Genomic DNA, 27,957 nt, shown 5'->3' with positions numbered 1-27,957 from the left:
CTGGTACACGATGCTAAACATATTTCATCCTTCAAACTAAGAGAGCTCGTGTTTTTGTCCCATGATTTCACTAGAATAAGGAAGCCACAAATGCACTAGAACGTATATAGGCTCAACTAAACATTGGTTTTCATGCAATCATCAAATATAATACTAGCATAGAATCCTAATTGCTTTACCAAAATTTTCTAAATTAGCCTTAGCAATTTTAATGCAAAATTTTCAAAATTTATCATAAATTAACTAAAATTTTAACTAATTTAACCAACCCCCTACCCCACACTTAATTTATACAATGTCCCCATTGCATATAATGCATGATAAAGAACAATAAAATAAAGAGGGAATTGGAACAAACTCCCCTGGAATAGTAGTTGCGAGGTTGATCTTCTCTTTAGCTCCATCTTCAATTGACTTTAGACATGGGAACAGCTCATCCATGTCTTGGGTGTCAAAATCTCGTGTGGTTGACAACTCTAAATATGTGGGAAAAAGCATCTTGGAAACGCTCGGAAAATGATCTTCAAAGGTGTAGCCAATTGTCGTATCAAATCATCAGCTTGAGAGACAAAATAAGGATCAACTCGTCGAGTCTATAGGGTGGCTCGCCGAGTTGTAGCGTAATACTGGCAGAAGTCGAGTTTTTATACTGGGACTCGTCGAGTAGGTAAGTGCACTCGCCGAGTCCATCAATGTATGGAAAAAAAATGTTTTTGCTCCAGGTCCGATTCTGATGTTTGTGGGGAATATTAAATTGATACTTTCCCCCATTTTTTCTTCAGTAAATGAGCTCTTAATAACCTCTTGCATCATCAGACTCGTAACTAGACTCAAAACTTTGTTTTCTCTCTCGCCTGGACTCGATTTTTCCCTTAGTTAATCTTGACTCTAGACTCTCGCATGCATCCTTACACTCGAACTGAAAAGATCAAAAACAAATACCAATCTAATGACGGGTTGCCTCCCGCAAGCGCTTCTTTTTATGTGAGTCTTTAGCTGGACTCCCAACTTAATAAACTTCTAATAAGTTTGATGCCCATCCATCCATTGCATTAAATATTTTCTTTGGACCAATTTTTAAAATTCGACTCTTTTCTTCTAAAATATGCCAAACAAGCTTGAATACATAAAACCCAAGAATTCTGACAAGGGTTGGGACCGGTCGGGTACTAATCAGAAATGGATCGCGCTTCAGAACTTTCTCCAAAGTTGGAATCGTCACCCCATGCTTTGAAACACAAACCGGAAGAACAGGGGACCATGTCGTGGTAATGGTCAAACCACGGGTTGGTTCCTGCAATTCAGCTTGTTCTTGTTCTTCGTCTGACCTCTCTGCTAACAACCTTTCCAGCTCCTCTAAATCTTTTTCTGGATTAAATTCTTCATCTTGTAACTTTAGCTCTTGTAACTCAGATTGCTCTTGTTCGTTAGTCAAGAAGTTATCTAACCATCTTCCAAATTTCTTCAAATCATCATCTGAGTCATACTCCTCATCTTCTTGCTTAATTTCCAGCACTACTTCCTCAAGAAAAGCATCAAAAGCATCGAGATTTGGAAAATACATAATAAATAAAAATAAAAATAAAAAATTAAACTAAATAAAAAAATTAATCAACAAATAAAAAAATAATAACAATTAGCAAATAAAGTTAACTATTTAGAACCGTTCCCCGGCAACGGCGCCAAAAACTTGATGTGTGTGAAACAAACTAGTTTTAATCCTACTAACTTAAACACAAAGACAAACACACGAAAGGCAGTGTACCTATCGATTAGCAGTTTAGTTCAGGTAAGTAGGGTATCAAACACAGGGAACAGTAAACAATTAAAATAAATGTTAATATTATCTAAATAAAACAAGTAATAGAAATGGGGTTTCTCTAGTTTTGCAAGACTAGAAACTTAAACAATTAACTAAAACTTAAACTAAATTTAATAATAAAGAGGACTTCTGTTTAGGTTCGACTCATTTTTTCCCATGGATGATTTCAATGTATCAGATTAATTCTTCATTGGCTACCGACTAAGATGATTAGTTTCACGTTCGCTATTACTAATCCTTAATAAACAAATTAACTCAAGCAGTGGCCAGTTGTCTAAATTAACGGATTTCCTAGTTATTGATTCGGGTTAAATAAGACTTGTAATGGTTAATTAAACTGGCCCTTCAATTAACCTCTTGCTGATGTTCATCAAACAAGCTCACACATTAACTTACCTATCTTCTAGTTAATTCTAGTTTCACATTCGTTATTCCTAGACATACAACTATGTGGTCACAATAAATGATATGAAATTAATAACTAAGAGATGTTCATACAACTTAATTACTAATTTATTAATAGGAGAATAGTTATTGTTAACACATAAGGTTCTTTAACAAGCTTAATAAAACATAATCACCAATTAAAATTAATCCTAACCAAATAATCAATCCATGTTCACAAATTCATCTACCTAAACATAAGTTATGAATTTTAGCTCATGATTACAGCAGAAACAAGCTCAAAAATGAAATCAAAGTATGTAAACATGATTCAAATCAAAAATTTACTAAGAATAAACCAAAATTTTCTTGATTCTCTTCACAATTGAATGTAGGGTTGATTCTTCAGTTCCTCACGACCTAGCAGCACTTCCAATCGTTTCTCAGCCTCCTAGGGTTTCTCTCCATGCTAGGGTATCGATCTGAAAGTCCCTTTATATAGATTTTCACAAAACAGAGGCTACTCGGCGAGTCCAGTGACCTACTCGGCGAGTCCATCACTTAAAACCCGTGTACGGCAAGTCAGCGCGTCCATAATCGCAAAAGTTCGATACAACTCGCCGAGTACGTTTCGAATCAGCATTTTCTCAAAACACGAAAGTCGTCCGAAATTGTGTCTAATTTTCATAACATTTTGAATCTCGTCAATCGGAGTTACGGTTCATGATATATGGCCAAAACACTTACGAGGGGTCAAGCTGTCCAGCAACATACTTCTTTCTTCAAAATCCAAGATCCATGCGTCCAATCGCCAGTTCCGCTTCCTTTTCCATCCATGCATGTCTTTATTGCTGAAAATGAAATATTTAAGCTAATTAAGCACCTTTGGTTCATTATTTGAGATAAAATTAACATAAAGTATTAAGATCATGCATGATTTTATGACTAAATATGCCCATATCAGCTTTCATGTTAGGCCACCAATATAACTTCTTAAGGTCCAGATACATCTTGTCTGAACCTAGATGAACGGAGTGTCAAGTATTATGTGCTTCTTTCATGACAATGTCTCTGAATCCACCAAGCTTCGATGTCCAGATCCGATCCATGAGATATAACACCCTTGACTTGTAAGTTCTTATCCACCCCTCTCAGGGATTCACCTGCTACATTTTCAGGTTTTAAGGCTTCTTGCTGAGCCTCCTTAATTTGTGTGGACAGATGCGAATGGATTGTCATAGTCAATGCCTTGACTCTCCGACCTGAGTATTCTTTCTGACTTAGGGCTTCATCTACTATATTGGCTTTACCAGGATGATAACGAATTTCGCATTCGTAGTCATTTAGTAGGTCGACCCACCGTTGTTGTCTCGTATTGAGCTCCTTCTGGTCGAATATATGGTGGAGGCTTTTGTGGTCTGTAAAGATAGTGCTTTTCGTACCATACAGATAGTTCTCCAGATCTTCAGAGAAAATACCACTGCTCCCAACTCAAGATCATGTGTAGTGTAGTTGACTTTTTGTCTCTTAAGCAGTCTTAAGGCATAGGCAATGGCCTTTCCCCGTTGCATAAGAACACAGCCTAGCCCTTGGTTGGATACATCGCAGTATACCACGAAATCTTCTATCCCTTCTAGGAGGGACAATATCGGTGCAGTGCATAAGGCTTGCTTCAACATTTGAAACGCCTTTTCTTGTTTCTCTTCCCAGTAAAAGGTCACACCTTTCTGGGTTAATGTAGTGAGTGGCTTCGCAATCCTCGAGAAGTTTTGAATGAATCTGCGATAGTAGCCGGCGAGGCCTAAGAGTTGACGGATTTCCATAGGCATCCTTGGTGCCGGCCAATTCTCGATGGCCTTGATTTTGGAAGGGTCCACATGAATTCCCTCTTCGCTAACTACATGACACAAGAATTCGACTCTTCGGATCCAAAATTCGCATTTAGAGAACTTCTCATTGAGCTTCTGTGATCGTAGTGTTACCAATATTTGTCACACCCCCAAACCTGAACGGCGGAAACGTTCGGGGGCGGATGACTTCATGTGGTAACGTAAAATATGAATACATAGTAAAGAAAGCAATACAACCATCATATATATAATTGAAAGTTTACATTTGTCAAAAGTTACATGTTCAAAACTCAATTACAATATGATGTCAAAAATACGAGATTAAACTGGCGCCGCAGCATCCCTTCATCAAAAGCGTAATGAATACCTGAAATTACTGATTTCCTGGGACATACAAGTAATTTTGAAAGAGTAGATCAGCATTTAAGCTGGTGAATTTCATAAGTATTTAAGTGACAATGTTTGAATGAAATGAAATGTTTTATCTTTGTTTGTTTGTGTTTAGAAAATCCTATATTTTCTACTAGTATAAAAGTAGCCTTCACTCAAGACCAATGTTTGTTTCCAAAATGTATGTAAGTGTAAAATAACCAATGAGTTTGAAAACCTTGTAAATCAATGCATTTTTAATACCCCGTGTGAGTTTTATAACCATATTATTGACTCGGAATGCCTATACACAACGTTCTTCAGGCGTTGGAATGTTATGACGTTTGTTACCCCAAACGGTGGACTGCAGCTAACAGTCAGGGCGCGGGTTGTCAAGCCCGTATAGATCTATACACAAACACCATGCTCCCCCTTCAAGGGATTCTGGTATATAATACAGGACTTGAAATGTGTACTCGAACGTACATGAAGTTAGTGTCTCACAAAACCGTGGTATAAAAACAGATCTACTTGTTAAAATGTTACTTTTGTTCTTGTATACGAAAGTAAACTTCTTGAAATTCATGTTTCTAGTACATAAGAGTTAGAAATCTGTTTGTAAAACTATACCTATTATAGTTTTCAAAAAGTGTGTCTTGTTTGTTTAGAAATACCTAGAAAAAGAATCACTTGTTTATGAAAGCATAGATTTTTGGTGTAGAGTCCAAGATAGACAAGAATAATCTAAGAAAAGTTTAGTTTATACATGCATTACAACAAATTTATATTTCAAAAGATAGAATACTATTTTAACATATGTTATATATATATATATATATATATATATATATATATATATATATATATATATATATATAAGTTCCTTAAAGGTTTATAAATCGCATGTGATTTGGATATATAACAGCATATAAAAGAGTTTCTTTATGTAACACACGATAATACTCGTGTGTTTTACTTGTAATCCCCCCCCCCCTTGAAAGCATATAAAAGCATTTAAAATATTTAAAAAGGTTGATTAAGGGGTATGAAACTCACTTGAAAGTTTTGGAGATAGCGAGGTGGAAAACCGGGCAGAGTTTCGTCTCGGGAAACGGATTTTCCTCGGGATTCTCGGGAATCTCGGGAGTAAAATCGACCCTCGGGACTTGAGCCAAAAAGACCAGAGCTTCGGGTTTGAACGGACACGGAAAACGAGGCAAGATTGTGAGAGAGAGGAGAGAAATGAGCCCTTTTCTCGGAAGCCCTCGCATCCTATTTATAGGAAGGCTGGTCTGCCTCGGTACGCGGGGCGTACGCTCGTACGCAGCGCGTACGCGTACGTCATGCATGACCGAAGCCTCGACTGCCTCGGCTTCGGATGGGACGGGTTGCTGGGTACGCGGGTCGGATGGGACGGGTTGCTGGGGAGACGGGTCGGATGGGACGGCGGGTCGGATGGGTCGGACGCCTCGGATAGGGCGACGTGGACGATCAGAGGCCAAGTCTCTCGGGTACGCTGGGCGTACAGGGGTACGCAGCGCGTACCTCGGATGAGGACGCTGACTCCCCTTCGGATAATGTCCAAATTTTGATTTAAATAAATAATTAATTTATTTAATAAACTTCAAAAATTCATATCTTCTTCATACGAACTCCGTTTTCGATGGTCTTTATATCCACGCGTAGGTGAGACTACGCTCTACAACTTTCGTTTAGACTCCGTCGGCAAATTCCGAAATTATTTTTTTATTATTTATTATAAACTCATCGTGTTTAAGGAATTTCTTTGAAAATTCATAACTTCTTTATCTGATGTCGGTTTTTGCCAGACTTTTTACCGCTGGAATACCATTGTCGAGACCTTCGATTCTTGTTTAGGTCATTCTGGCCAAAAGTCGCTCGATCTCCGATTCGAGTTTTTAGCTGTCTGTTGCTAAGCCGAACTTGGAAAAATCATAACTTCGCTATATGAAGTCGGATTTGGGCGTTCTTTTCACGTACGATCATGGTTCAAAGACATTTAAACATAGAAGGAAATTAAATAGAACTATTTGTACATTTTATTATGAAAGTAAATTTTATTACTCAAAAGTGGTTACAATACTTGACCCTTTTTGGTCATTTACAAAGAGTTGAACTATCGGGTTGTCACAATATTTTTCGTAAGTGTTGACTATGCTCCTCCTTACTTCGAGAATAGATAAGTATTTCATCGATGAATACTATAACAAACTTATCCAAGTAAGGATGGCACACCTGATTCATTAAGTCCATTAATATTGCGGGCGCATTAGTCAATCCGAATGACATCACTACAAACTTGTAGTGACCATAACGAGTTCGAAAAGCTGTTTTGGGAGCATCTCCCTCTAAAACTTGTAACTGATGATACCTGGATCTTAAATCGATCTTTGAAAAGTAGTTCGCCCCTTGAAGTTGGTCGAACAAGTCTTCTATTCGTGGTAGAGGGTATCGGTTCTTAACGGTTAGTTTGTTTAGCTTGTGATAATCAATGCACATACACCACGATCCATCTTTCTTCTTCACAAACAAGACCGGTGCTCCCCATGGTGAGAAGCTAGGTCTAAAAAATCCCGTGTTGAGAAGTTCGTTCAGTTGACCGGATAGTTCCTGCATCTCTGCTGGTCCTAGATGGTAAGGAGATTTAGCTACTGGGGTAGCTCCTGGAATTAAGTCGATTCTGAACTTGACTTGACATTGTGGAGGCAATCCTGGAAGATCTTTGGGAAAGATGTCAGGAAAATCGTGGACTTCTAGGATGTCCTTAATGTCTTTCACCTCTTGGCTCGCATCAACCACGTGAGTAAGGAATGCATGATGTTCCTTTCATAAGTACTTCTAGGCTTGAATACTTGAGATGATGCGAAGGCTTGTGCCCAGTTTGTTACCATATATAACTAGGGTTTCGCTATTCGGTAGGTTAAGACGAATGGCTTTCTCAAAACACAGGATGTTAGCACGATGCAGACTCAACCAATCCATGTCGATAATGACATCGAAACTTTTAATTGAGACGGGCATGAGATCAATTTGAATGAATGGCTATCTAGAGAGAGAGTGCATCCTATGTATATAACGTTAGTGTTCTCGGTCTTCCCATTAGCCATTTCTACAGTGGATGTTTCATTTAGTGCTTGTGGTTGATGTTTAAGTAAGTGTGCATATTTTTGATTCACGAAACTCCTCTCCGCTCTACTATCAAATAGTATACATGCATAAGAGTTATTGAGGAGAAACGTACTCGTGACTACCATATGATCTGCCACATATTCCTCATGGCCTATCGCCAAAACTCTCCCTACTCCACCAGTATTACCCACCTTTGGACAGTTTCGTTTGAAATTTCCTACTTCACCGCAACCGTAGCAGGCCTGGCCTACTCCAGCAGCAGAAACTTGAGTGATTGATCTTGTCGGTGCCTTACAAAAACGGGCAGTGTGCCCCTTTATGTTGTAGTTAGCACAATGCATCTCTTGGCAAGGTCCATTGTGGTGGAAGTTGCACTTGTTGCATTTCGGCAGACTCCCAGCGTATTGATTCGCTGGTGCAGGGACAGCAGGGGTTGTTGCGGCATGAACAGGCACAACTTGTTGTTTCTTAGCAGAGTTCTGCGATGAATTGTTCTTCTTTTTGTCCCAAAACTTTCTCTTGTTGTCGTTTGTTTTGGCCAGTTCTGAGACAGCAGCAGTTGTTGTTTGTGGATGGACCCCATGGTCGATGAGTCTCTGTGCCAATCGCTTGGCACTGTCGAAAGTAGAGGGGTTTGAAGACAAGACATTCCCCTTAAATGGGGGTACCAGTCCCCAGATGTACATCTCGATCTTTTTGCTCTCCATGGGGACCATTCCTGGACATAGAGCCACCAGATCACATAACTTAGTTGTGTAGGCTACTATGTCGGAACCTTTCATCTTAAACCTCCAAAGTTCATGTTCAAGTTTCCGAACTTCGCCCCTTGGGAAGTACTCCATGGACATAAGGTCCTTTAGAGTATCCTAGCCCATTGCGTTAGCCACCACGAGAGTAAGTGACTGAACATGCCTGTTCCACCATGTGAGGGCTTAGTCGGAGAAGGTACAGGCAGCAAATTTTACTTTGCTTCCTTCTAGACAGGAGAAAATCTCAAAGACAGACTCTGTTTTCTCGAACCATTGCGATAGGGCAATGATTCCACTGCTACCATTAAAGGTTTTGGGTTTGCAGTTGGTAAAGTCCTTGTATGAACACTCCCAAGAGTGTCCATCACTATCACCTTGGGTAGAGTTAATACCCGTTCCACCCCCACTAGTACCACTAGTGTTGATCTGAGCCATGGCCGCTGAAACGGCTGCGGTCACTACAGCTTGAAAAACTACAGGGTCGAATTGAGGTGGAGGCGGTGGTTGAGTTTGATTTACCGGCGGATTATGCCTGTTCGACTTACGAGGAGGCATCTTTCACCTATAAGTTTAAGAATATGAAGATAAGCGTAAGTATTCAATAGTGAGCATAATGAGAGTGTGTTGCCTGAACTAATTCCCCATAGTTCAACTGTGATTGTTTGCAATAGAGATCTATCACTAGAAAGATGAGAGAGTTTGGATAGAGATTTCCCAAGAGGATTATATGTTTGTCAATATCATTGGTATTATAGATGTATAGCGTTCGGGAAAATTGACCTTGTAATAGGTCTACAATATACCAATATAGAGAAAACTTTGACAGCATAAAGACCTAACGAAATTAAAGTTCAAGGTCAAATCATAAGAAGGAAAACTAATACTAGAGTCTAACAGTTAGACCTAATCTATATCCAAAAGAGTGAGTAGAGTATGCTCTGCTCGCGAGGAGGGTTGTTCTGGTTGGAACTTGATTCTGCCTTGGATTCAGCCAACTGTTACTCTGTCTCCCACACACGCCTTTCCAATGCAACTTGGCGTTGTCGAAGGAATTTAACCTCTAATTAGCAGGAATTCAGTTCCACATGTTGGACATCAGTATGAGTCCTTTCCATCTTCTGGTCATTGGTCAAATGGCGGAGACGAACTGTGTTGACTCCTGAGTTATCCTTAATTTCCATGACATGGTCAATGGTTGTTCATCCTTGCTCCGCATTACAACCAACACGACGAACCAAGATAGGGAGGACTCGGTCAGCTGAGCCTCCCTCGCTCAAGTTGTAGAAGCTTCGGTCTTCATTATCAGGAGTTGGTTGTCCCTGTTCGTGGCTCCACCTTCCCAAGTTGGTTGCCCACAGAGCACTCGGGCCTTAAAAATTCTGTCGAAGGTTAGGATTTTGAGCAAATTGAGGTGGATTATAGACCCCGGGTTCTGAGTTAGAGTCGTCTTATGCTTCATCTTCGTTCTCTTCCTCAGAACTATCCTCGGGGTCTTCCTCTACTGGCACAACATGGTTATCTTCTTCTGGTCCATCGTCAAGCCAACCACCGTTCCCTTGATTGGGAAAGTATGGGTCTCTAGGCAGATGAAATCCAGCCATGTTATCTAAGCGAGAATAGGGGTGTAAGAAACATATAATTAAAGTATAACTAAAGATATTTATAGGATGATCCTTACTAGTTACTTCAATACTTACGTAGTACATACCAATTATATATAACTTAAGATAGAATAAACCTTCAAATAGGTGATCCAACTCTAAGACCACAATCAAACAAGGAATAGGAAGTAAAACGAAGATCACAAATTCTAAGTCTATAACATCTCAGTTACATATAACCTTAGTGTATCCACTTAGTAACTATTGACCTACTAGTAAGAGTCATTTTATTTTTCACATAAGTAACTATAGTACCATAAAATACTCTTATAGTATTTTAAGTTTATGTTATGTTCTAGTATTTCTTTGTAGTAGGCTTCGTAAGTTTTTTTTAGACTTGTTGCAACACCAAAACCATCCTTAGGCACATGATCATCACTTCTCGAATAGATATAGTTGATCAGGCTAAATCAACCCCAGACCTGATTATATATCCCCAAGTCTACTTGTGTTGTTCAAAAATCACAATACTTTTGTTCTGTTCTAGTATGACGCTATTCATGTATGTATACTTTAGTAAAACATTTTAGTATTTATAAAGTATAACTCTTGGTCAGAGTGTGTTAATCCCATTGTGTTTATAGTTTGCATATCTTTTATGGGTTGATATACTTAGTTCACTATAAACAATGTTCTGATACCAATCTGTCACACCCCCAAACTGAATAGGTGGAAACATTCGGGGGCAGAGGACGTCATGTACAGTATCATAACAATGCATAATAGTAAAACAAGCAACAACATGCATGAAGTTGTTTGTATTTGTCTAGTAAAAATGTTTGTAAACTTCCTAGAAAATCCTATATTTTCTACTTTAAATGAAAAGTAGTCTTCTTCGCAAGACCCAAACTGTTTGTATGTTATGTTCTCTTGTAAATAGTGTACGGTGTATGTTTGTACTTGAAATTGTATAAATTGTATTGTTTTCCATAATTATAAACTATCTTTACTAGAAAAATAGTATGTATTTCTCATATAAATGAATGTAATGGAAAATGAAGATGTATAGTAAGTTTGTATAAAATACACTACTAATGCGTTAACTACCTTTAAAACCAGACTGGTTAATTAAGGTTAAAAATGTGATAAGGTTGTACCCATACTTGATAGACTAGTATAAGACACAATGTTCTTCAGACGCGGAATATGTTATGACACTTGTCACCCGTAGACCTGCAGGTCCCACCGTAGCTAGCAGCAAGGTGTGGGATGGTCAATCCCATATAGATCTATACACAAACTCATGCTCTCCCTCCATAAGACTCTGGTTACAAAACGTGACATAGCAAGAATATTGTTATGCCATGAAATATTATCTCACATTTAAGTTATCTTGTTCTTGTTATAGTGTGTTTTTTCTTGTTACATGTTATAGTATGTAAGTTCCTTCTCTCTCTTGTAGATGAATAGTATACTTTGTATTGAATAGTAATAGTATGTATGTACTGACTCATGTATGTTTCTCTGTTCTAGAAAATAGTATGTATTAGTCCTCTAAACTATACCTATAATAGTTTACTAGTTTGCAAGTTTAACTTACAAATAAGTGTGTTAGAAGCAAAGAAAGAGGACTGTATGATGTTCACGGCCAGCTGAATGTTCACGGACCAAGAACACTTGATGTTCTTGAGCTCACGGCCCAATCTGGGTGTTCACAGCCCAAGAACACTTGGTGTTCTTGAGTTCACGACCCAAATCTTGATGAAATGATGAACACTTTGGTGATCCTAGCAATTTTCTAAGAAGATTCAAAGGTTTGTAGGATGATTGTTGAGAGAGAAAGGTGTTTGCGGTTGAAGATCCTTGAGAGGGAAGTCTTGAGTTTGTGGTTTAGAAGAGAAGAATGAGAGAAAAGTGATGACTTCATATATATATATATATATATATATATATATATATATATATATATATATATATAAGGATGAGATTGTGGTCCGAGGGGGTTTACGGCCGAAGCATGATCACGGCCCGGAGGCTCGTTTGTGGCCCGAAGCTTGATCACGGCTGCAAATCGTATGCGGCCCATGCAAGGTTTGTAGCCCGAAGGAAAGGAAGAAGAAAAGATGTGAGGGTTCTCCCTTCTCATTATTTCCTCCTTAAACACCCAACACCTTTGAATACAAGGTATAAACACCTAAAACTCATAGATCTTACTATGTTAAAATAATTGTAAGGAATAAGTTTGACATTATTTTACAGGTTTGACTTTTACAAGAAATAGAAATTTCGGGTTGTCACAAAGACCCTAATTCACAAGAACACTATTCCTCCGATGCATCTATACTCACACGCCTATAAGTTCCCCATAACAAAGTATCCATGCACTCAACCTAGGCTACCCCTCGACCACAACTCTACCTCGTAAAGAGCTATGCTATTATCGCTCATTGCTTTGTGTACACCAATTGTATATTATTCAGAACCCGATAGACAGTTGAATAAATGATTATACGTCAAGTCCACAACTAAACAAGGAACAGGAAAAAAGGATAAATCAGGCTTTTTAAGGCTATAAAATCCTAACTATGTATAATTATGCATCATACATAAAGAAATTAACAAGAATAGGTTCGATTCCATAAAAGCAACCTCCTAGGCTAAAGGCATCACAAATCAGGAAAACCTAGGGATCCTTATCCTATTCACTAGCATGCAGTTCTATCAGCTCATAAAATAACAACTTTAGCACAATATATATATATATATATATATATATATATATATATATATATATATATAGGTTAGGTTATTTTGTTTTCACTATCTATTGTGTGCATGTATGATTGATTCTGGACCAATCATTTTAGTTATTTTAAGAAAGTAATTAATGCATATTACATGTTGAAGATATAATGGATATTAATTACATCTTCAACATTTAATATGCATTAATTACTTTCTTAAAATAACTAAAATGATTGGTCCATAATCAATCATACATGCACACAATAGATAGTGAAAACATTTGAACCTAACTCTCTCTCTCTCTCTCTATATATATATATATATATATATATATATATATATATATATATAACAAGTAGAGATATTTTGGGAAATCAATGCTCGAGCTCCGGCCAATTGTACACATTGCTTCACCTTATCCTTCTCCTTTGAAATTATTTGTTTCTTAGATCCATAGTTTGAGTCTGGAATCCCACGAGTGTTTAACCAAATCCCTCAAACCAAGGCTATGATACCAAATTGTAACGTCCCATTTTTCAAACCAAATTTTTCATTTTTAATTTAGATAAAATATTGTTCATATAACCCACATCACGTAAACATAAGTATCAAATACGGTCATATTAAACTATCAGAGTATCAAAATATGTGAAAACATAAAACTATAGGCAAATGTGTATATATAAGCTTTCGCCTTCCCACGATCATTTGAAGTACCTGAAACACATTTAATCAACAACTGTAAGCATGAGGCTTAGTGAGTTCCCCAAAATATCACATACAACACAACATAAAATAAACAGCTATGTGTTATCAACAACCCTGGGGATTATCAGCAATCTTAATGGGCTAACAGCATGCCTAGTGGGTTATCAGCAACCCTAGAGACCATCAGCCGTCTTAGTGGGCTAACAGCACGCTTGGTGGGTTATCAAAAACCCTTGAGACTATCAACAGCCTCGGTGTCCTAACACCATGACCGAGAGTTATCAGCAACTCCAGATAACACATAAAAACAAATATCAAGTAAGTCCCAGTTGGTCAACATGCACACATACTATTAGTGAGAAGACTCACCTCTCACAAAAGACTGATAACCTCACACCCGAACTACCAGTACTAAACTCCTCATATTAATCATATCCAAAAATAACCCTAATTAACACTTAAGGTAATTACTCCAACTCAAAAAATCTAAATACTAAGATTAATCCATATTTGGGCAAAAGACCATTTTACCCATCTAATTCCTCACCCACTCACATTTAACCAAAATTCAAACTAGTCAACAGTCAACCTTCTGTTGACCTACATACGGTGTACATCTAGCTCTATGCAGGGCATAGAGCCTTAACTAGAAAACAGGTGAAAACCAGGCTACGCCCAGATTACGCCCCACGTACAACATCTTTTTCCATTCTTCATATTAAGCACTTAATACATTTAGACTTTTCACTCAATACTCAAATATAACCCTAATAAATAGTCTAAATCATAAAGTCTACAACTTTATGCCTTTGCATGGCTAAAGAGAGCTCAAATCCAAAACCCTAACTATTTACTCATTCTCAAGTCCCAAACTGCATGCATGGATGGAAGGAAGTGGCCAAGGTTGCATTTTTATGACTTAATACACTCCAACATGTCTATAAATTATACTCGCAAGGTTTTGAGTAATTCATACCAAAAAATACCAAGAATATGGGACAAAAATGACATAAACTCATAAACTAGCAAAGCATTCATCAAGGTTTGAGCTTTATACCTTCTGAAGATGGACAAAAAGATGCAAGATTTGGATCCACAAGCTTGAGTGCACCATAACTTCAACAATGGCCTTCCTTCACTATCGAAATGCACCAAGAATCACTCACAATCTTCAAAACTCTCTCCAAAGGATTACTGTTTCGAGATAGAGGCTAAAAGGGATGGAGGTTGGTCATAAGAAAGGTCATAATAAAGGTCGAAGGTCTTAATGGGTTACAGTCCTTAAATAGGGCTCAAAACCCCCGAAAATTAGGGTTTGCAACTTGTGCAGTTATGCCCTACGTAACCAAGGTTACACCAAGCGTAGGGCATAAAACCCTCGCATGAGTTTAATGAATTACGTCATGCGTAATTAGCAATCTACGCCCCCTTGAAGAAACTTATTTCCCAAATAAACTTTAAAAGCACAAAGAAATGTAGCTAAGGAATAGGTGTTACAAGAAAATGATGAAGAAGTTGTCAGCATTTTTTAAGATTCTAGAAAAAAAAATGAATACTTTTAATGTTGGGTTATATAAGTGATGTGTAGAGAGGGTGAATAGGCCATGTAAGCTACCAGATCAGCATCAACCTACAATTAATGGTGATATTACCTTAGTGAATAGGTTAAACAAATTAATTGTTCAAACATGTACACAAAAACATAGTTACATAAATATGGAAAAAAAAAATTAAAGTTTGTTACCCTCGTCGGTCATTAGCTTGTTATCAAATATTAAAAAAGAAAAGATAAAAGAAAAATTAACGGATAGTATATATTATGCAGTGTACAACTTATCACGGAATATCATATCATATCTCCTCTTAAAATTTATTAATTCTCTTTACACAAACCCTAAAACACACTATAATAAGAATTACAAAATGAGAGGTAAAAAGACTTATAATTAATTTAGAGTTTGATACTTTAGATGAAGAGGTGGGATGGATAGTTCATAATCATGAAGTGCTTAGGCGATCAGAGTTGTTGTATTTCTCATCTCGTCATTGAGTTAAAAAAACAAATTTATTATATGAGTCTTAATTCAAGTTACAATCTGACAAACGCTATTCAGTGAAGGCAGAGGTTTGTTGGGCGATGGACCAGCAGCTCATCCTACTCCAGTTCTAGTGGCAACCAACGACTTATCCCACGCCGTTGACATCACACTAACCTAAAATTAAAGTTACTTCGATTATTCATATTAAGCTAATCTATTATCAATCAAATTTGCAACCCTAATCTCTTACTGTGAGACTGGGTTGTTGATTATCACTCCTAGCCCTCATAATTTAGACTATTATATAAGTGGGATCATGGTATTAGAGCTAGGGTGCTCTGTAACTCAAAATTCTATGAAGATTAATCATCTTCGGTGTTGTTCTGTTTTTTTTTTTTTTTGACAAATCAAAGCACAAGCTCTCAAATTTCTCAAACTTCTCAACTTTATGGTGCAAGGTATCCTAGATGTGGATTATACAAGTTTTAAGGTTGTTCATGATATATTTTTCATGTATAATTATGATATAAATTCTCAAAATATAGCTTACTCTTGGTGTATCTAGGTCTGGCAGCATACTATATACAACATTATAGGGGGTGCTTAAGGTACTTAGTTAAGGTTTGTTATTTCGTTGTGTTGTATCCATGATTGGCCTAAACATCATGCTAGCTTTCTTTATGTTTTATAATCAATCACTAAATAAAAAATGTTGTCTTTTGATTGACTGTAGGGCAGGATGTTGGTGGTTTGTAACCCTATAACTAAAGAAAATTATGTTGTGTATTATTTTATTTAACTAGTGTACTTGTTTCAAAAAATGGTCGGTGGGATTTGTTAGAGAAGATGACCGAAAGGAGTTGTCGGAGAAGATAATCGGATGGGACGAATATGTGATAATGTGTCGAGACTTTTAATAGATGTTAAAAGTAGCAACTATAAATAATATGTAACACCTAGTTTCGATTCATTTCTTAATTCAGGGTTGTGGACCGAAATTCAATCATGAAAAGGCTTTGGGCTTGAGGAAGGAAAGCATAGACCTTATTGAAGGAATGATAATGTTGGTTGTGAGATCAAATCCCATGATTTGTGTGTTGGAACCGAAGGGTAGAAAGGGAAAAGTTATAGATCAGGCTTTTTGCGTGGGTTACAGTTTTAGTTCGACATTTGTTAAGACAAAAGTAATTAGATAGGATTGTGGGGCTCTTCAATACCTTTGTGTGCATATAAAGAACATCAAAACAAAGTTGAAACAAAGAAGTTATGGTTGTTTGAAGTTAAGCTAGAAAAAGGGAGTTTGGCACTATGCTTGGCATACACTAGGTACGCATGGCATAGTGGCTGGAAGGTGTGGCGCATTTTTAGTGGGATACACAGTGTGTAGCCTATGTTACACAGGGCGTAACTACATAGAGTAAAAACCCTAATTTCAGGGTTTTGCACATTATTTAAGGACTCTAACCCCTTGAGGTCCTTCTTATCATCAGCCTCCACCCTTTTGAGCCTTTATGTTGAAACCCTATCCATCTTGTGAGGATTTTGAAGCATTTGAGGGTTTCCTTATGTATTTTGAGAAGAAGGAGGTCATTGAAGGTATTCTTGGGAAGTCCAAGGCTTGTAAATCCAGAATCTACTCTTCTTCAACATCCTCCAGGAGGTATAAAGCTTTAACCTTGATGATTTATTAGATACATCTATCTTGTTATGGGTTTTATGAGATTTTTGGTCCCTTGATCTTAGGTCTAGTGAGTATGAGCTACCCCAGACTTCATGAGTGGCATTTTCTAGCATTTCTAAGCTTGTAGAGTGATAAAAATGGGAGCTTCATCACTCACATCCTTACATTCATGAGTATTTGGGCATTGGGGTGTGTTTTGGACTTATGATTTGATATAGTTCAATTTTAAGCCATGAAAAGGCATAAAGTTAGGAACTTTATCACTTTAGATGTTTATTAGGACCAGATCTAAGCAATAGATGGTTGTTCTTTATGGATTAAGATCTAAAATGGAAATGGCTTAACAGCGTGGTACGCAGGCATACTCTGAGTATGCACGACGTACCACTACATAGGGTTTAGATTGATTATGCATGGCGTAATCTTGCTGAAATTGACTTTGACTTTTGTTAACCATTGACCAAGTTTGACTTTGGGTGAAACTTAAGGCTTTCGGGGCTATTGACTAAGGTTATATCTGGTTTCGGTGTTAGTGGATTCGCAGGAGAAATCAGTGCAGAAAGTGAGTGTGTTGCGGTATCCTTGAGATTTCCGGTTCGAGTGAGTTTTCCTCAATGTACCCGTGGGTCAAAGGTACCAATGTCAACCCACTAGATTTGGCTATGAATCATTGTATATAGGATGTTGTTGCGTAGTAGTGAGCTGTTAGATATATTTATATCCATATATGTTAGGATACAGCAATAATGATATGTTGGTTAAAGTACCAGTAGGCTGGTTATCATCTAGTGGAATGCCCAAAGGGTTGTATATAGCCATGTAGGATAGCCTGAGAACTCTTAATCTAGGCTTTCTTGCTTATTCCTTGTTTGGTTGTGGCTCTAGAGTAGGATCATTTGTTCGGGTGGCTATCTCACCTCTGGTTATTTATGGCTATGCATTCCATGGAGATTTGTTGGTAGCGGAGCAGTGTGTTGTGAGGGGTCTAATAGGAATTAGTGAATTTTTTGATTGGTAATTTCCTGTATTTATGTGCCTACTTGATTCTTGATTATTTATATGTCGACATATTGTGGCGGTCCTGTTGTATATTGTAGGCCAACATACATGGGGGTAATCCAATGTGATAACTGTGGACCCGATATGCATACGTGTATGTTGTGTGGGGTATTTTGGGAGAACTCACTAAGCTTCATATTCACCTAGTTGTTATCACGTTCAGGTATCATCGGTTATCGTGGGAAAGCGAAGGTGTGATTGTACATAGGGCTGTTCATTATTCGGATAAAACCAAGTTATCCAATTGGACAATTTGGATTGGACTATTTGGTTCGGATATTCGGATTTTTGGATTGGTTTTCAATAAAACCGAATTATTATTTTGGATTTCGGATTGGTTTTGGTTTATAAAATAAGAACCGAATAGTCCAAAAAAACCGAATAAATATTTATTATTTATCTATTTATAATATATATCTATAGTTATTTATTAATTTTGTAATTTATTTTTTCAAATAATTCCAAAACATTTCACCCGATAAAAAAAACATTAATATATATTTTCTCTCAAAAATTTTCTACCTATAGAATATTTAACTATAATATATCTTCTAATTAGTTGTTTATATATTTCAAATGACAACTAAATAATTTGTTTTTGCTGCTTGTGAAATATTATAATTATATGTCGTTTTAAAATGTTTCAGTTTTTGAAAACCGAATTATAAAAACCGATCTAACCGAATTGTAAATGGATCGGATCGGATTTGAATTTTGGTTTGGACTATTCGGATCCATATTTTGAAAACCGAAATCAATTTGGATTCACTTGATTGGATCGGATCAAACCGATCCATCCAAACGAACACCCCTAATTGTACACATTCATCTGCAGCAATGAAGATTCTATGTTTACTATAATACTCTGATTTTAAATAATGTACCTTGAAACATATGGTTTTCTTAACTGGTATTCTAAAAATGAGTTGTTTTACCTTAAGGAAAAATGAAAAAATTTTATGTGAAAATTAGACGTTTGGATGGATTTAACAGTGATATTTTAACGGAGCTAGACATAAAGACCATTGTTGTAAGATTTGCAAACCACATGGAGATGAATTATCAACTTTTAAAAGGTTGGACCAAACCTAAAAATTAGACCAAACCACAGGGACTATTTTTATAATTTACTCTTTTTGTTTTGTAAATAAGTTAAAAATACTATATATATATATATATATATATATATATATATATATATATATATATATATATATATATATATATATATATATCTTAATGAATACAAAATTAATAAAAAGAAAATATTTTATAACTTCAAAAAACAAGTTACATAACTAAAATTGAAATTGGAGAGGTGAAAAAAAAAGTTACATAACTAAAATTGAAATTGGAGAGGTGAATGAGGAAGGACGTCTATTTAGAGTCAGTAAGCTGGTATCGACGGATCTAAAGAGAAAATGTTTCTAAAATGTGTGTTTGAAGTAGTAACAAGAGATTTTTATTTTTTTTATTTTTTATTTTTCTACATCTTCGAGTGAGATTGTTGGGATCCATTTTGATGAAAATCGGATTGAATGAAAGAAAAATGGTAGAAGATTGTGTGAGATTGAATTAGAGGTTAAAAATGATTGATATCTATAAAATGATAAAAGAATTTATAAAAAATTAGTTTAACAAAAAAAAATTGACCATTGAGGGAGTAAAAGGAGGAGAGAAACGGCAGTGGTTTGATGTCTCAAGATGTTTGTCACCGCGGAACTTTGTTGCACCATAGTGTGATTTTATCGCATATATACAGTACCACGTACCAGTAACCGCTATAAGCGATTTACACACCTTAAACCTAAAGCAATAAAAGTGTGTGGTGCTAAGTCATTTCTCATTTATACCCTTGACAAAACGCGTTACAAAATATAAATCACAAACATCATGAATTTTCATGCAATTCCAAAGTTCTATGAAATTTTACTCTTTTTCATGTTTTACCAACAATAAGATGTTTTTTAATTATTTTTTATTTTTTATTTTATATAAAATAATAAAAACAAAAAACTTGTTACGTGAAATAATTGAAAAGAATATGTCAAATCATATGTGTATCAAACAATCAATATAATAAACCTTAATTAAAAAAGCAAATAACACAAAATCTTCCCCGTTCATCTTGGATAGATATCGGCCCCATATGGCCCCAGCATGCCAACCGCAAAATTACAGTTGTTTAGAAAGTGAAGTGCCAGGCCGACAACCAGATTAGAAATGTCATTCTGCACGTCTACGCACGAACGACACGGATGCATTACCTTTCACCGAGCATCTCGCTTTCAAAACAAAACCCACTCTCTACTATTGTCTCTTATATATGTCTCATCGGCCACCTCTACCGGCGTCGGCTCACGGCGGTTTCTGACTTGAAACCGACGGCGTTTCACGTTATGTGATCCGTAGCGACGCTTTCATTGCTGCAAACCGAAAACTTCCTTACTTTCTTCGCAAACTTTTGCCATTTATTATTAATCTTAAACTTGCTGTTTGCTTCTCTTTCTCCCTCTAATTATTCTTTGCTTTACAAATACGATCCACTTTCCTGTAAAGATTTAACGTAATAAAAAGTTGCTTTTGGTTTATCTTAATTCTTCGCTTTGGCGCTTTCAATTCCAGACATGAAGCTGAAGGTTCTCTCTCTCTCTCTCTCTCTCTCTCTGTATACATACTCGCATACATATATATGTATAATGATATGGATGTATATATCCATCTGTGCCTCTGATTCTTTTAATCGATTATGTCTTCTTCTTTTGGGTAACAAAAGGAAAATTTTGGTGTAAAACTCCGTTGCTTTAAAAAAGTTAAATATTTGAAAGTGTGGTGGGGGGATATCTGGAATCATTTTCTATGTGCATGTATCTGTTTAATTTAACTTTTTTCTTCCTCTTATACTTTTCAGGTGATAGTTTGGGTATAAATTCCTTCGTCATTTCTTGATAGAAGAAGTCCATCTGAGGGATTCTAAGAGTAGATTACTGCAAAAGAAGATAGCTCGTAATCCGGTTTGTTACGTCTTTAACTCCACCTCTGGTTCTATGCTCCGATAACCTGAAGAAACGACGACTTTAAAAGGGTTTTGACCCTTCGACTTCCTTCTGCAGCAAATTAGAGTGAAAGCGAACCTGTAAAAATGGTAAAAAGATGCAAAATCATCCTCCTTTGACCTTGATGTTTATGTTTTATGTCTGTTAATTTTATTTTTTTACGAGATAAGTAGGTTATGTTTAAATAATTTGTAGAAAATTATGGCTCTGTTCCAGTTACAGAGTTATACTTTGACCTTATAGAGTCGTATCATTTTGTTTCAAACTTAAAAGGTTCAATGTAGAGATTCTATACAGATATAAGATCATATATATCTGTTTGTAATGGGTTTCTGATTTTCCTAAGAAATGAAGAACACGCATATATTAAATTTCATTTTCAAAAATAACCAATTTGACTTCCAAAATTCAACACTTCTTTAACCTTATAGGACTTGGTCACAAAATATAACATAACATGTTTCAAAATTCCATTATAAAAATCGAAAAATGCTGGTATGGATTTTAAATCTTTTATGATTAAAATCACTTATATTAACTCTCAAAAGTCAATACTACCCATGTTCCATAAACATGATCTGAGATGTTTTATGATCTTGATTTCATTATTTTTTTCAAAATTTCAGGTCTCTCTCCCGTCTGATTCGCAAAGTAGAAGAACCATAATCAAACTCATTGTCATGGCATCTTTAATTTTTGGTCTATATCACATGGGAAACCCATTCTTTGCACATGACTTCAAAGTAATTACATTTTCCTTTCATTTGTCTATTTACCTTTGATTCTTCACAATATCAAAGACTAGTAATCGTAATTTCCCATTGTAGATTCCACAAAAATCAAAAATGGAGTTGAAAGATGCTGAAAAATGCAAGGTTTATATCATTCATCGATAAATATTAAAGTTTTGAGTTTTCTATACTACTAAAGCTTATACTTAAAGTTTCCCTATTGTTTTAGAATCAGTGTAGGCCTCAAGGGACCGATGTCTTGCCCACAGGAATTCTTGCCAAAACTTCTGACTTGGAGATGCGCCCTCTATGGGGTTCGGATCCTGATAATGTAAGTTATGCAATCACTAAATAGCAACCAAGTTTTATACATAAGGATTTAACCATTAGTTTTGTTCATGTGTTATGAAATTTTGTACTTTTTTGTTCCTTTATTATACTTTTTTATATTTGTTGTGGTGTCGTTGGAACAATTTCATTAAAAAATGAGTAAGTTTGAGTTTTGATCTAATGCTATTGAAGTGTTGAAACATTGAATATTAACCAACTTTGTATAAATATATTTACAACATTAGAACAAAACTGAAATTCAGTAAATATCCAACAAAATTGTTTTGATAAACTAGGCACACGTCTCCATCATGTGTCTACATCAGTGTCATGTCACCAAAAAGAATACAAACCTTGTAATGAAAGGAGGGTTAATAGTACTTTAATGGTCCCACGCAAGAAGAAAAAATTTTGTGATAAGGGAACCAAAGAAATACAGGAATTGAATGACATAGAAATTAAAGTTAAAGTGGTTATATCTCTTTAAAAGAAGTTTGAGAGAGAGGGAGAATTTTGTAATAAGAGAACCAATGAATTACAAGAATTGAATGAAATAGAAAGTTAAAGTGAATATATCTCTTTAAAAGAAGTTTGAGAGAGAAAATTTTGTAATAAGGGAACCAAAGAAATACAAGAAGTGAATGAAATAGAAAGTTAAAGTGGTTATATCTCTTTAAAAGGAGTTTGAGAGAGAAAATTTTGTAATAAGGGAACCAAAGAAATACAAGAATTGAATGAAATAGAAAGTTAAAGCGGTTATATCATTAAAAGAAGTTTGAGATTTGCTGATGTAAGATGTTTGAAACTTTAATACTATATATTATATAATAATCTTGTGCCTTAATACTTCATTGGTCTATTAAAAATTGCAACCTTTTCTTTTCTGGAACGTTTTTATATTGAAATGACCTATTAGCCTATGGCTATAGTTACAAATAAAATGATGATATTGATGTGGGTTCTTTTATTGAAAGGTAGGACTTAAGTAATTATTACATGTTTGGTCTTTTATATATGACATTTATTTTGATTCAGAACAATTCAAGCCTTCCTGTCAGTTTGCTGGCGATTGCAGCTGGAATAAAGCAAAAGTATTTGGTTAATAAAATTATAACAAAGGTGATCAATCATTCGATTAATTACTTGTTTCTACTTATTTACATGTGCACGTGTGAGTGTGACTGATCAAAATTATTTCATTTTTGCAGTTTTTAGAAAATGGGTTTGTTGTAATGGTGTTTCATTATGATGGTATTGTTGATCAATGGGATGATTTACAATGGTCCAGTCGTGTCATTCATATTTCAGCTGCAAACCAAACAAAGTGGTAAAATCTTTTTGCCCTTCTGGCTTTTCATTTAACTTTTTATATCTATGCATGTGATCGAACGTTTCTTTCTTTCTTTTTGTATTGTTGTTGATGTGTTAGGTGGTTTGCTAAGCGTTTCTTGCACCCCGACATAGTTGCAGAATATGATTATATTTTTCTTTGGGATGAGGACCTTGATGTTGAACATTTTAATCCAAGCCGGTATGTATGTTTAAATTAATATTGTTACACAGGACTAGACAATCTTTCTAGGGCTTTTTCGATGATTGTGATGAAAAAGGCATTCATGTCTTTTGCATAGTCTAGAGATCAAGAGAGAGTCTTTATCCCATGAGTGGTGGAGGGAGTATATGGGTTGTCTGTTGCTCAACCCCCCTAGTCTCCTATCAGGGGCGGAGCGAGGTGGTTCTCAAGGTAGCCCAGAATGCCCCTCAAAAAATTTCCAATAGTGTAAATTTTTTTCAAATTTTTTTTTCTGTAGTATAATTTTTTTCAAAAAGTTTTTGGAATACCCTTTTACTTCACTGTCCGGTATGTTTTAATAAGCCCACCATAGTCGACCATATCATCTATAAATATCCTTAATTAGAGTTTTTATTTTGTATCTCCAAAAGAGATATTTACATAATTAGTCCTTTCATATTGTCTGGTTACCATGTTCAGTCAATTAAACTTCTTATATTTTCTTTCTATAACTAGTCAACATCTAACACATACATTTACAATACCATTATTCACATACATATTACTATTATTATATGCTTTTCATCTCTTATTCTTTTATTACTAAATAATTACAAATATAATTAGATATTTACATTTATATCATATTTTTTTAGATTCACTTCTTATTTCAAAAATATATGATTTAATAAAAAAAAAATCATTGTATGTTTTATATTGATGATTCTTTTTCTCGGTCAATTTCTTTTTTAAATTAAAAACCTTATTATATTGTTCGAAAATATTATTGCGATGAACCTCCCCTTATTAAAAAGTCCTAGTTTTACCCCTGTGCCCACCTTTTTGCAAGGAGCAAAAAGTTACAATTCTTGTGCCCATCTTTTTGCAAGGAGCAAAAAATTGCAATTTTTGTCACAGCAAAAAAGTTACAATTTTTGTCCTATTAACATTTGTCCCTGTCCTAGTCTTGTACATGTAAAACACAATAAAAGATCATGAGCCTTGAGTCACAAAAATGTAACTTTATGAGTTGATTATGAGTTGCTACAAGGCTCATCCTTATAAACACGATCATGTATTGGATGAAAACTTTAATGAATTCATGTGTAGGTATATATCAATCGTTAAAGAGGAAAAACTCGATATATCACAGCCAGCACTTGATCCTTCAAAATCAGAGATTCATCACCAAATTACGGTGCGTAGAAGAAACTCAAAAGTTCACAGGTATTGATGTAAACAAAATATCATTTTCCATTGTAGACTGGACTCTTTGTAGAAGAATAACCCTTCAGCATAAACAGTCTAGTATCATTTTTGTGAAGATGCAAAAAGATTAAACACTGACTTTAGTTATGATGTCAACAGGAGGTATTATAAGTTTAGAGGAGGTGGAAGGTGTTATGGCAACAGCACAGGTCCACCATGCTTGGGGTAATGTTTTAACTCGCAACAATTTAACGCATACAGAAAACAAAGGATTCTTGTATTTACGGTGTTTTTCATATTGCAGATGGGTAGAAATGATGGCTCCTGTATTCTCAAAAGCTGCATGGAGATGCTCATGGTATCTGATTCAGAATGATTTGATTCATGGATGGGGAATAGACTTTCAGCTAGGCTATTGTGCTCAGGCAAATCACAAATCTATGCCTAAATAAAATTCATCCATTTATAGCTCTATTTCTGTTGTTTCTGACTAAAATTAAAAGCATGTTCTTACAGGGTGACCGCAAGCAAAAGGTTGGTGTGGTTGATGCTGAATACATAGTTCATTTGGGTGTCCCTTCTCTTGGTGGTTCAAACCATGTAAGTATCGTTTCTGACACTCTGCTAGTACTGATACTGATACTGATACTTATTTGATACTTACTGAGACTGTTATACATCAAAAGGTGGACGGGATATATAATTTATGTTGTTCCGTGGTTTCTAATATTCTTTATTTTTCATTTAACTAGGCGAGCAAAATGTCAATAACTAATCATGTAACTACAAAGAATTCAACATTAGATACACACAATATTCTTCTTCCGGTATAAGTCTTAGACCTCAACTCTTTCACTTTCTTTTGTATGTTTTTTTATTCATAATGTTTGTGTTTCTTAATTTCAGTCGAACAGTAGTGATCTCCCTGCTAGCGATGAAAGATCTGAGGTATGTTAACCTCTTAGAAGTGCTCTTAAGCCTTTTTAGCTGAAACATAGCTTTATGCTTCTTTTGTACCTTAAGGCATCATTTGTTACATTGGACCTTGCTATCGCTATTTTTTTTAATCATTATGATGATTCTGATGAGGACATTTATGTATTTTACAAATACGAGGATCGATAACAGTTCTCTGCCCCGCCCTTTGGGTCCCATTGGCATCAGTCTCAATCCCAGCTATTTTTTGTCTTGTTGTGCATAACAAATGAGGCACCTTAAAAATAAGGACTTTTTTGACATTTCTCGTCATCGTCTTTGTTACAGGTGAGGAGGCAATCGTATAACGAAATGCGGGTCTTTTGGCGTAGATGGGATAAAGCGGTTGAAAATGACAAATGTTGGGTTGATCCATATGCGAATTGACAAAAAAAAAAAAAAAAGTTAAAGAAATGTATTTCAAGATCATGTTGGAAAAGATTGCTACGACCTCCATTCATGAATTCTTTTTTTTTACAAAAGTTACGAGTTGGTAAAAGGTTATATTTGGGTTTTCCGATTACGGCTCGTGATGGGATGGAAATCGATGGTATATATATACATTTATGATTGTAAGTAATTTGTTTTTTTTTTCTATTTTGATTTTGGTGTTTGGCAGAAATTAGTAGTGAGAAAATCAGTTAAGTTTGATAGGATGAACAATAGCCACTATAGTATGTATCCAATATCCATATATTTATTTTGTGAAAGGGTTGATATGTGCCTATTTTGTAAGAGGTGAGTTTGGGATCTTTATTTGATTAATTGCAATATCTGAATAAATAAGGATTTATTCAGAAAGCTTGGTTAATAGCAATCGATTAAAGGTTTCATTTGCAATTTATGGGGCCAATTCTTTTTTTTTCCTCTTGCAGCTTGTGTTTTTCTTTACCTTTTAAAATAAAGTATTTGATTGAGATTTCTTTTTCTTTTTTGGTTACCTTTTTAACTTCGGTATTGGATTGAGAGATTTCTTTTTGCAAAGAATTCCCGAGATTGACTGAGCAAATCCAGTTTTTAGTTGCTCAAAACACATATTTTTCAGTTTATGGAGACTCAAAGTTAAACACACATTTTTCCAGTTTTTGGATGCTAGCTAGTGCACGTTTTCAAAATATGATCATTAAAATTACATTACATTTTCATGTTGTGTAATATATTATAAGATCTTTATATTTAAAAAATAAATAAATAAAAATAAAAATAAAAATAAAAATCTTTAAGAAATGGACTTTAAGCTAAAACCCAATTTATCAAAAAATAATCATATTTTATTTTTAGTAAACTGCAAAAATTTGACAGAATTTTGTTGTAGTCATGAACAGCAGGGGTGAGCATGGTACGATTTTTGGTTAAAACTGCATCAAAAAAATTGCAATAAACCATTCGTAAGAAGCGCATACCAAAAGTTGTACTCTGGAAATACTCGATCATCGGTTATTTGTTCGGTTTTGATTTTTAGTTTTTTCGGTTTATGGTTTCGTTTTTTCTCACCTTTAATTTTAATTTTGGTCCTTGACTCCAATCTGTTAAACCCTTACAAAAATCATCATTTTGCGCTTCTTTTGAATATTTTTTGCAAAAATTTGTTTCTACTTGTAACATTTTATTAACAATCATAAACATCTTCTAATAAGTTATTTCATTCTAATTGATTTCCAAATGTTTATAATAAAAACAAAATTACATTCTTATTTTAATCTTAGAAAACCTCCTCCAATATTCATGCTATTGGTTTTCTTACAAACCACACACTATGAGCATCTTAAATCATCAACTTCTTTTATGATTTTTTTTTTCTCTCATCTCATATTTTATTAATTTTGGCAAACAAAATATTACTAACTTACAACATCTCTTATAACGTATCATTGACCATTTCTAAAAGAATTTTATGAATTAATTTATCTCATCTTTATAAAATCTACTCTAATAAATGAATGTTTTTTTACCACTTGTCATACTCTTATTCAATTTGACACATGT

The 27,957-nt window shown here is 35.3% G+C and overlaps 1 protein-coding gene across 1 annotated transcript; it reads left to right on the top strand.

Annotated features, from left to right (window-relative positions):
* Positions 1–20,386: 20,386 nt before the first annotated feature.
* Positions 20,387–26,706, top strand: LOC145062285 (uncharacterized). Its single transcript, XM_079009911.1, has 15 exons — positions 20,387–20,796; positions 21,069–21,302; positions 21,840–21,956; positions 22,041–22,088; positions 22,174–22,275; positions 23,310–23,393; positions 23,483–23,601; positions 23,704–23,805; positions 24,898–25,014; positions 25,156–25,221; positions 25,301–25,421; positions 25,513–25,596; positions 25,749–25,823; positions 25,903–25,944; positions 26,260–26,706. Exons 2-15 carry the CDS (start codon positions 21,300–21,302, stop codon positions 26,356–26,358), a joined length of 1,179 nt encoding a protein of 392 aa, XP_078866037.1. The 5' UTR covers positions 20,387–20,796; positions 21,069–21,299; the 3' UTR covers positions 26,359–26,706.
* The last annotated feature ends 1,251 nt before the right edge of the window (positions 26,707–27,957 follow it).

Source organism: Lactuca serriola, chromosome 7 (assembly GCF_051521515.1).
Source record: "Lactuca serriola cultivar US96UC23 chromosome 7, Lser_US96UC23_V15, whole genome shotgun sequence".
NCBI lineage: Eukaryota > Viridiplantae > Streptophyta > Magnoliopsida > Asterales > Asteraceae > Lactuca > Lactuca serriola.
This window is presented reverse-complemented; position numbering and strand designations above follow the sequence as displayed.